This window comes from Rhamphochromis sp. 'chilingali' (assembly GCF_963969265.1).
Source record: "Rhamphochromis sp. 'chilingali' genome assembly, chromosome: 15".
Taxonomy (NCBI): domain Eukaryota; kingdom Metazoa; phylum Chordata; class Actinopteri; order Cichliformes; family Cichlidae; genus Rhamphochromis; species Rhamphochromis sp. 'chilingali'.
The window spans coordinates 12,878,124-12,889,801 of record NC_137942.1 but is presented as its reverse complement, the minus strand read 5'-3'; the positions used below and the strand labels follow the sequence as shown (position 1 = coordinate 12,889,801).

The window sequence follows — 11,678 nt, the reverse complement described above, 5'->3', positions numbered from 1 at the left end:
ACCCCATTTACAATCTGATTGTGTTGACTAAAGGAAAGAAGAGATGCAGTGCATTTGAGCTGAATCCTAATTTCTGTGTACACAGAACCCTTTTTTATACTTCCTAGACAAATAAACCCCAAAGCCTAACCCTCAGGGGTGCACGCTATAGCGCTACAATATTCATTTACATTATACTAAAGTCAAATACCTGAAAACTACATAAATCACACTGTCACACTCAGGCTATTGTGGCAATTCAATTGGCTAAAGTTTAGCCAGCTTATGCGATATAATAGTATCTGTATGGTGCAATAATTCAAATCCATTGATCTGATTACAAGCATTCTCCCCCATAACTCACTGTGTGAAAATACAGCTAATGTATTCAACCCGAGAAGACAATAGTTTCATCTCTGTGGGATCGACACAGCTGGGTCAAGCATGCTGTTTATGTTTTAAAATTCTGCCCATGCTTGCTGTGAATATACTAGTGCTGGTTTTGGTAATGGTTAGGTTTTAAAATCTGTGATTGTTGCCACTCTCCCTCCTGCATTGCTTACGGACAAATTGCAGCAATGCCAAGGTAATAATAAACACCTGGAAGCATGCACCAAAACCAGAGAGACTCTTAAAATGTTAACCAAAATATGGATTGTTCTCCGTTTAGATGCTGGGTTGCACAGGTATGCTGCAACAGCACCCTGCACACAGTGTTGTGACAGCTGCAGGGAAGAATTTCACATGCTAAAACCAGTGTGAAATCTTAAGAGACCTCTGGCTTCTATATCTTTATTCATCCCACCTAATCTTTAGTGTGCCCAGGGTATTTTATAATGCCATGATATACCATGGCAGGGTTTAAGGGCTCAAGGATTTAGCAGTGTGACGTGATCAGCCAACAGACTGAGAACTAGTGGGAATGAGCATTATTTTGGTCTTTATGTAAAAAGCTGCTTTAATTACCCTCCAACAGCTGAAGATGAGAAACATGACTTCTATCAGCCCCAGATCTAAAATTATCAGGGATATACTTTCTAGTGTTTCTGTCACATTTTGTCTGTTTTTTCTTTTTGTCTGTTTATTTTTCCATTATACACCAGCTGTTACTGTTTTCTGGGTCTCTTTTCTTATGCAATGAGGAGGATGATGTCATTATTATCGATTAGCTGATTTGATTTATTTAGTAGGAAGACCCATAATGCCTCAGCACAAAACAGTAAACATTGATTATTTCACTGAGTTTGTAGTGAAGTGAAATCAGTTTTCAGACTTTCTACATTTCGCAAAAAATAGATATAAAATAAAAATGTTGTTCTTCATAAGATGTCTGTTACAGCTCTAATATTATCAGCTGTACAGATGGAGCTAACTAAGTGAGAGGGAGGACAGAAAAGGAAAAAAAAGAAAAGTCTACCAGCTTGGCTTTCTTTTGTAAGCAATTCATTCAAAACAAGGTCTTGTATGTGGGGAGCTGACACAATAAATTGCCTAAATCAGTGTGGTGAAGAGAGGAAGGTGGAATGGTTACGAATGTAAAGACAAAACTTAGCAACAAATTTATGAAAATTATTGTTTTGAAAGCAAAAAGCAATAAGGAGTTGTAGAGTGGCAGAAGGCAAAGTCATATTGTAACTGCTGGGCTCTACATTGCATCAAATGTGATGCACATGCATGTGTGGACACCGTTTTACGCATTTCTGTGAGTGTATAGTGGACAGAAATTGCTACTGGCAAAGCACAGAATCAATCCCAATAATGTTGCATCTCTTAGGTAGTCAAGTTTCTCAGACAACTTGAATGAAATGCACGCTTCACATCTACAGTCTAAGACATTCAATTTCCAGCTGCTTCTTGGGGCAGAATTCTGCACTGGAGGATCAATGCAAAATGACTGGAAAATTGCTAATGTTATTTACATCAAAGTGAGACTGGGGGAAAGCAATTACGGCACTGATTCAGTGCAATAATTTTAAGTGAGTTGTCCTTTGGGTAATAAAGGCAGAATATTTTGATTATATTAATATTCAGAGACCTTCACAGTATTGTTTTTTTTTATTTTTTATTATTACACATGAACTCAGATGACCTAACTTCATGCGTCCGCATTTCTTTTAGTTAATATTTATATATATATTTTTGCTTCAAATGATCTTTGTAAAACTCATTTGTTTTGGTGGAAGTCCAGAAAATAAAATGCATATACTGGGTTTTGCTGTGGTGAGAAAATAACAGTGTGACATAACAAATGATCCCTTTGCTGATGTCTTTTCTCAGATGCAGTTATGCATCTCGTAGCAGGAGTTTGGTTGTATTTTTCATGTTTCAATTTGCAGCTTTACCACCGTCTAAAGGAAAGAGCTGTGAGATGATCTGTTACAGAGCAGAAATCAGATTTTCTCTCTGAGGTACTATAGATGAGGTGTCAAGAATGATGCAGCAACATCGCACAGTGTACGTATTGTTTGCTGACACTTGTGGGAGAAGGCCTTTTCAAAAAGAAAGCCCATCCACGCTGCTAAATCAGCAACAGCAACACGTATATTCAGCATCTACAAATGAACACAGGTAATTAAGAACAAAGCTCACTCTTATTGCCTGTTCTTACTGTCCTTATCTTCAACGTTATGCTGCTTTGTTGCCCCTTGGGGATAAATAAAGTCTTCTGATTCTGATCCTGAAGAAAAAGTCTGATTGATTTTCTTGTTTATGAAGTAGAGTCCATTGTAACTGTAGTGTTTGTGCCCACAGATGCAAAAACTGGTATTTCGTGATCACTTTGTTTCCCTTTGCACCGTCATGCCTGCATATATAACTGAGGCAGCACAGAGTCAGTTTCAAATGAAGCTCATTTCAATCAAGCCATTTCAAAGCAGGCAAGCTGATGGAAAGAGAACAGCTTTCAAAAGTCTATGGTGCATTCCCTATCTCCCAGACCGAAGGAAGTACTTATTTAGTCGGGGTGCTTTATGAGAGTGCATTATCGTCGCAATTCGTCTGACGGTGAACTACAGTAACCTGCCAAGTGAATGCCAGAGACCGCGAAAAAAACATCTGCTACCGTGAATATGTTGAGCATCCAAATATCCTGGTGTTATAGGTTTTCTACAAGTATTCTATCACTGCAATTTTAGTGAATTCTACACAGCAAAGAGCAAGTGGCTTAATTCAAGCTCTGCTTTCAGGACTAGTGAGGAAATTACACTTGATTATAGGAAATTCTTGGAACAAGCTGACATCATTTATTATGGCTATAATAAATTAACATGGAGTAACTTGTTAAGAGAAATACTTTTGCGGTCTAAACACTCATCCAAGGTTGTCCAAGCTTTCAACTGTGGAGATTTTTTAAAAGTATTTATTATACAGGTTGTTCACTCTTTTTTTTTTTTTAAATTGTGACAGTCATGGGCAAGGGAATCATTTTTTTTTTTAGTTTTAATAATAATTTCCAAAGTAGTTATCTAAGTGTTGTCTGGCGGACTCCAGGAGTCTGTGGCCTGTAAAGCGATCTGTGCAGAATTTGCTTGAAATCCCAGAACTGGGCTGTACCACTAAGAACTGCGCATAGGCGCACCGAACAAATAAGCATCATGTGCCCACAGCAGAAACTCTTCTTTTGTGATTGTGACACATCACTTCATTCTGTCATAAAATAACTCATCTTTTATGATAAAACACATGGTGTTGTTGCTTGTATCTTGGCTTATTGCTAGGAATGTCAGTCAGCCCACATCATCAATGAGGCTAAATCAAAACCATTGAAATCATTATGTTTGTAGCAGTGGTCCATGGAAAGATTTCTCCCTTATGATTGGTGCCTGGTGTACACTTGGATGAAGAAAAAATATGATACCCATTTTACATATACACTCACTGGCCACTTTCTTAGGTATACCTCTCCAACTCTATTTGTTAAAACAAATATTTAATCAGCCAGTCACGTGGCAGAAGCTCAATGCATTTAGGTAGACATGAACAAAAAAACTTGCTGAAGTTAAATTCAAGCATCAGAATGGGAAACAATGGTGATTTAAGTGATTTTGAATCTGTCATTGTTGTTGTTGGTGCCAAATGTACCTGTCTGTGTATTTCAGAAACTGCTGATCTTCTGGGATTTTGCCTCATGACCATCTCCACAGTTTAAAGAGTGTTCAGAAAAAGAGAAAATATCCATTGAGAGGCAGTTTTCTGAGTGGAAATATCCTGTTGATGCCAGAAGTCAGATTATAATAGCCCGACTGCTTCCAACTGATAGGAGGGCAACCATAAGTCAAAAAACAAAACAAAACAAAACACTTGTTACAACTCATCTTTAAGCAGATGGCTACAGCAGCAGAAGACCACACTAAATGCCACTCATTTCAGCTAAGAACAGGAAGCTGAGGCAACAATTTGCTCTGACTCACCAGAACTGGACAATGGAAGATGAAAGGAAAGAAGCTGCAGAGTCTGATGAGTCTTTGACATCTGGATAGAAGGATTGGAATTTGATGTAAATACTACCCTGCCTTGTATCAGTGGTTCAGGCTAATGTGGTGGATATTTTCTTGGCACACTCTGTGCCCCACAGTACAAGATGAGCATCACCAAACAACACCATAGCCTACCTGAGCATTGTCGCTGACCATGTCCACAGTGTACCCATTTTCTGATGGCTGCTTCCAGCAGTATAACAAACCGGTTTCTTGGACATGACAATGTCACTGTACTCAAATGGCCTCCACAGCCACCAGATCTCAGTCCAAAAGAGCTCCTTTGGGATGTGGTGGAAGACTAGTATCATAGATGTGGAGCCAACAAATTTGCAGCGATTGTGTGACGCGATCATGTCGCTATTGTCCAAAATTTCAGAAAGGTTTCCAGTACCTTGTCGAAGCTAAAGGGGACAAAAGGGGGTCGCCCTGGAATTAGGAAGGTGTATCTAAAGGTATATTCAGGTTGACATTAATTTTACTTGTCCTAACAGAATTACTTTTATTTAACAAATTAAAGAGTTAAATGCAGTTTTAAGATGTTTGTGTTCTATGTTTTGTGAAACACTGTTATACACCACGTGTCACTTGGCAAGTGAAAGTAGCTAATCTCAGTATGTGTTATGTATAAATGTCAACTACACAATACCTTATTGTTTGACACCAGCCTGTGGTGGCCCCCCCAGCGTGGCTTGTAGCATCAGGCAGTCTCTGTTTCGTCTGCTGCAGAACAGTTATAGAGATGGAGATAGAGCACCTGCCCTCGTGCCTGAGCACTGTTCCCAGCAGCTTGCTAATGTCAACCTGCCTGATACGCACAGCAGGGTGGGGGCTCCAAGACAGCAGCAATTTTCCACTGAATGTGAATGAGACTGGAGAGCAATCTGCTGGTCTAAGAGCCTCATAATCAGCACATCATTATCAGGAGGGGGTTGGTGCATGGGGTGGCAGCGGAGGAGAGAGGAAATAAAGGGAGGGAGCAATGGATGACACAAAATGAGCCTGTGGTAGCAATGAGACATTGTATTACATACGGGGGGGGGGGGGGGGGGAATAGAGAATTTTAGAAGCATTAGAATAAAGGACAGTGAAGCAGATTCACAGCAAGACTATATAAAGCAGAGAGTACCACCTCTGTTTACACTTCAGCTGGGCTCTTTGAAAAGCAGCAGCGGGCTTTACTTAGCTCACCGTAGCTGGGATTTTCAGTTAGTGAGTATTAGTGCTGGTCTTCAAAACTCACAAAATCTAATGGGACACATACAGATATATTGTGACAGCTCTTTAAAGCTTACCTTGACCTGCATGCATTTTTCAGTGAGTTCAAAAGGAGCAAGGACAACAAAAGCTGATATCACAGCCCATATGTACTCTTCTCTGTTTCCAAAAGTGCCCACCATTTCTGTGTACTCAAACTTGCCTTTAATCCTTTGTCTGGTGATGGAGGAAGCATTCTGGTGGGCTGAGAATTCACAGATGGCAACAGCCTGCCATTCTTTTTGATCTCAGACTAATTCCTGAATCACATTTAATTGCTCAGGTGTTTTTGTTAGATATTTCTTGTGCTATTCTTTAACGCCTTGGCTGCTTTTAACCTCACCATCAAGCCAGATTTAACTGGGACCAATGCAAAGTAAAGAGATTTACTGAGCGGCACCCATACCACTTTTAGACTGTGACCCAGTTTATTCTTCCTGCTTGGCAGTAAAAAAGAAAACATCCAAACAGAGCTATTTGGAAAAAGCTTTAGTTGCCATCAGGTAGTTTTGTAATCCGTGCTTTAGGTTTTAATGTGTCAACAATCAATCATAGCTGTCCAAATAGAAATCCCCTACCGCTTTTTGCCGCAAGGTGGCAATAGCGCACAGAGCACTTGGCCTGGCAATACTTGGCTCGGGTTGGGTGCACTGCTATAGTCTATGTGATGGGCAATTCATTTAAAAAATGACTGTCCTGTCAGAGGCCTTCCTTAATGGCAAACTCTGAGCAGCATATGGGTCTTTTTTTTCTTTTCAGTGTTTAAGATGCAAAGAAATCTTGTTAACCTATATTTAGTCTATTCCCACTGTCAACAGCTCATACACAAAAGCACACGTACAAGCGAGTTAGTGTGAAACCTTACTGCCTGCCACCGGTCGCTAAAGTGCCTTGCTTAAGGACAGCTGTAGTGAGAATTGAGGCTGTTTAGAAAACAAATAAACAAATACCTGTTTTTTTATGTTGTTGTTGTTTGTTTATTTTAGTTAGGAGGGGCTAAAAACTGTCCATTGTATCACAAGAACTTGGGAGGCTGTGTGCAGTTTCGTCAGTCCCGTCATTCCCTGTTATTTATTTCACTGCTCTCTGTGATATATTCAGAGGCTATTCGGAGCAGTAAGAAGATGATGTCAATACTCTGTCTCGCACACTTGACAGCCGAGCAAATTCAATTGGACTGACTCCGCCTTGCTCATGCGGGACTTGTCCACAGGCTTTTCATACTACCGCGTGCCTATCTGATGCACGCCTGGTGCTCTCTGACGAAGTCTCCCCGTTCTCCTCCAGTCACTCAACCTCATCACCAGTGAGGAGCATTCTGACGCACAGGACCAACGGCAAACAGGACTCTTCCCGGGAGTGTGTGCCCACGGAGCAACATGTTCCCAGCGTGGAGACGGGGAAACCGCACCGGGAGCTCGACGGTACCACTGCGGACCATGACTACAGCTGGACGGACTGAACCGGTGTGGGTGTCCTGCTGGGTTCTGCTGCTGACGACTTGTGTCCTCGGCGCCAAGGCGCAAGGTAAGACGCGCAAGTCAGTGGTTTTTATTCACACCGGACTGCTGCTGTTAATAAAAGCAAAGAAGCGCGCAGGAAAGTCTGTGGGAGATGTAGGTATGTGACTAATGTCAGTCAAACAAAAACTGTGGCAAAACTGTGTGCGTTTTCAGTTGAAAAAGTCACATTTGTTACAGGACAACCACACTTCAATTCGTCACTCGTTAAATTAATTGCTTCAGACAACGCGTAAACTGTCGGGGTTTCTTCTCCACAACGTACCCCCACTGTGACCACGGGGCCACTCGACTGCTCCAAACGCTCAAGGAGAACCGCCTGGCTTCTCAAAAAGAAAAAGAAAGAATAAAAAAGTCGCTAATATTTAGAGTGTAATGTAGATATGTTTTGTCTTTGTGTCATAATAGCTGAAAAACACCAGGTGTCTGACTTAATATTCATGTCATAACGTGTTGTATTCCATGCTATAACTGCTTTACAATGTATTATTTATAAGATTAAGCCTCATAAAATCAATCGGTCCTGAAAACCTCAGAACATTTCACCGTTGCTGAAGTTTGATCTTCCCCATCCGCCTATAGGTAGTTCAGCAGATGCTGTTATTAACGTGCATGAATATGGCTATGGGACAGTAATGCAAGGCCTTTGTTTGAAGGCTGTGCTGCTGTGCTGTGCCTCTTTTGGTCCTTTGTAGTCTCCCACTTAGAGAGTGTGTGAAAGTAACGGGCTTGACGCAAAATGAATCCATTACAAAATATGTGGTGTTCATTTCTTCCTTGCACAGTTAAAGATGTAAGGAGGCAGGGAGACTATATCTGCACTAATTAAACAATTACTGTGAACTGGTATGACTTCTCACTTTACATCTGTTCGTGGATGTCCTCTTGGCCAGTGAGAAGATAATGAGATCTATAGTAAAAACTAAATAAAGACAGAAAATCAGAGAGAGCATTTCCAACTTGCTTTCTAATTTCACAAATGGAAAAGCCAGTTATCACAAGAACGGAAGATAAGTTTCTAAATAATAAAATGTACTTTGTGGGCTCACTTGATTTTGAATTTCATTAGTAATCTGAGTATATTTGTATTGAATCGTGTTTAACCTTACTGTTGGAATTCAAACACAGGATCTTTTTTTGGACAGCAGGTCTCGCAGAAAGATTAATGTTTGACATACAGAGCCGTGAAGAATTTACTTCTATAGATCCCAAAGGATGAAGAAAGTCTTGTTTTGGAAGTTAGTTCATATGAGAAGTGGCTCTCCTATGCGCGCGCCATCTTATAATCACAATGCTCAGTGAATCAAAGTGCTAAAAGCAGCATAATCCCTTTGCTTGTTTGTCTTTGAACAGGTCGCATTGCTCTAAAGTGCTTCCAACCTTATCTGAAAAGAGTCTCAGGCGTCTCTTATTATGCAGAGCACAGTTCCTCTAACAGTTATTAGCATCCTTTTCTCAAACTAACATGCCTGGAGTCTGTGAGGATCTGTTGAGCGCTTCTAGGCTACTTGACAGGGCCATACCTTTTCTCCCCAAATGGACCTTTTTCTCATCTTTGCTGTTGGTATTCTGGCCCCTTGAATGTTCCCGGGTGTGCATTAGCATTGGTGAGAGATTCACTCTTCAGTCTGCCTACTCTTTCAATTGAGAAGGGCCTCCTCTATTGCGCACAATTGCTGCTTTTGGTTCTTTAGTGAAGATGCAGTCGCAGTCTTTGCAGGGGGTCATCTCAGCATCCAGAGAGGTCTTGTTTTTCTGAAGCTGGAAGCAGATCTCCTCCTCATGGGGAATCCTTGTTTGCAAATGAGTGGCAGTGCAACAGTGCCTCTGGATAAAGTTAGACATGCTGTAGTCATTCCCTGAGAGGGGAGAACCTCTGAGGATGTCATAAATTAGGTGACATAGATGCACGTGCTTTTCCCCAGGGAGCCATAGGTGGTGTGAACTTGTTTTTCAGCAAGTTCCTAGCAAGGCTCCAGCTGTGTTATAAAAGCTGGTTGCTTCAGTGCACAAGAGGATACATGATAGATCCATGGGGGAACCTTTCTACAGGCTGCTCTCAGCAAGCCATTTTAAGACTCATTTAGAGCCCCTCATCAAAATACCAAGTAAATTGATGTGAGTTTTTGTCTTCCCCTCTGTATCTCCTCATTTTCTCCTCAAAGCCCCTGCTGCTGAAATCTTTCTTGCAAGTGATTGTGTTTTTTATGTGCATCTTGTCGTGCATTTGTAAAAGTGTGTGTGTGCGTGTGTATGCTTAGTGGTGCTCATGTTCCTGTCTATTGAGCTTTAATCTAGATAGCAGCATTGACATTCTGCCAACCGGCAGCTGCTATAATTTTCTGGACGTACGTTATTATGCAGCTTGACAGCTGTCAGCCATTTCCAAATCTTTAAATCTTATGATAATCCACCATGCTTACAAAAAAAGCGTTTGTTTAAAACACTCTGAATCCTTGTGTGATTAAAACTCCCTGCTCTAATGCGGGCACCAGATCATAATTCATCTACATCAGTGACACACAACTACGCATGCATGCATGCAAAGTGCATCCACAGAAAGATACAAAAATCAATATGTACAAGATTACACAACTCCATCAAGAGAAATATAATACAGTTTTAATGGAATCAAAGTCATCTTCCCACAAAGACGGATGACAGACCTGTTCGTCTGCACCCACACATACAACCCTCCATCACAAATAATAGAAAGCTCAATCTGTTTCGCATGTAGCTCCATAACAGTAGACCTGCATAGTCCCATTGTTTCGACATTGGCCTCTGGCATCTGATTTTGTGATATGACAATAGATCATGAGATCTATCGGTGACAAAATCACAGCATATTCCAAAACCTGAAGCTCTTTGGATTGTGTTGGGAGTCCTATATGTGGCTTGGTGATTTGGGAGTGCTGTAACTTCTCAGCTGCCATTGCATAATTGCACGGTGTACATATTTATGACATATGTATCTCCCTGTTTGGTGAAATGCAGTTACTTAAACATGTTGACTGCTCCTGAGAGCTAACAGCTGCTGAAATTTGGACTAAATGCTTGTTTACTTCTCAATTTGGCTCATGCCAGGAGAGACCTGCTAGTGGCTTGCACAGCCTCAGGTGAAATGTGGCGGCAGCCTTACGACTTCCAAATCAAACAGCTGCCTTTTTTTTCTTGCCTTCATCTCTGTTTTTTTTTTTTTTTTTTTGGGTGGGGGTGCTTTTTGTTTCTGTTGCCACAGGAGGCTTTATCCTCCAAGATAGAACATATCACAGCTTAACTGGGGGGGGGGGGGGGGGGGGGGGGGAATGAAATGGTGCTTTCGAATGACTGAATGAAAAAGACAGACTTTTTTCCTTCTAAATTAAGGGTAATATTTTCCCCCAAAAAAGAAAAAAAGGAAATACAAATGCCTCAAATGGGTTTAAGTGTGACAAATGATTACAGTCAAATTTATTGTTGAAGAACAATGGGGCTGTTGTGCTGTCAACGCTTTTTAGCTTCAGGAAGCCTTTAATTGGCTCAGTCGAGCAGCAAAACTGTGTTTATAGTTCATAAAGGAAATGTAATCAAATTAACTTGTACTGCAGGGTTTTGGCATTCGCCCCTTGCCCAGTAATTGCCATTTGCCCAAAGGGCTATGGAAATGGCTATTTGCATGCAGGAAATAGTCTTATCTCCTTCCATGTGTGTGCTATGCTGATGTCTGCCTATCAGCATAGCAGAAATCAATACTTTCTATGAAGAATGAAGGTTTTTGGGGTTTTTTTGCTTTTTTTTGCTTTGTGAATGTTTGGGACTTAGTGTGAGCCTGAGAATACAAGATGTGGAAGAACCTGTGGGATCTTCACTCAACAAAATTGTGTTATCCAGATTGATTCGTTACCCACAGAGAGTCCTTCGTGTCTTACTGAGTCAAAAATACAGTTTGGGCAAGGTATAGGGTACTCAAATTAAATTTTTCAATAATAACGGCATTGATCTGGAGGCAAGCTCTTCTTTTGGGGCCCATTTTAATCACATAGCTGAGAGTAGTTTCACTTCCATGTCTCCTTGTTTACAAATGAGACTTGGAGGGTGGAGTGCTGCAGGGGAAAACAGGCAAATTCTTCACATATTAATTCTCCTGGCTAAACGTCTAATCAATTTGACACAAGGCTGAAAGGCACCTCAACTATCAACAACAACAACAAAAAATGTCTCAAAAAAGGCCCTGAGCTGGGACGTAAGCTCAAAGAGGATGTGACCTTGAATGCTAAAGGGAGGGGAATGTGAAGGGGCACTTTTTGGTTAATTTGTGTAATATCATTTTGAAAAGGCAGCAGGATGTTGTGCATGCGTCTTCATCAAAGTATTATTGTAAGGAGCCATATGAAAGCCTTTAAAATTGTGTCAATACTTTTGTCCAGGGAAAAGAGAGATTGTACTTACCGACTATTCTTGGACC

General features: G+C 41.0%; 1 protein-coding gene across 3 annotated transcripts in view; it reads left to right on the top strand.

Moving 5' to 3' along the window:
* Positions 1 to 6,944: 6,944 nt before the first annotated feature.
* LOC308411589 (protein sidekick-2-like) overlaps positions 6,945 to 11,678 on the top strand; it is an 88,039-nt gene continuing 83,305 nt past the window's right edge. For all 3 annotated transcript variants that reach the window (XM_080905539.1, XM_080905538.1, XM_080905537.1), the window contains exon 1: positions 6,945 to 7,238. In XM_080905539.1, the coding sequence (XP_080761665.1) occupies positions 7,091 to 7,238 (148 nt within the window). In that variant the 5' untranslated portion in view covers positions 6,945 to 7,090. The remainder of the gene's footprint in view (positions 7,239 to 11,678) is intronic.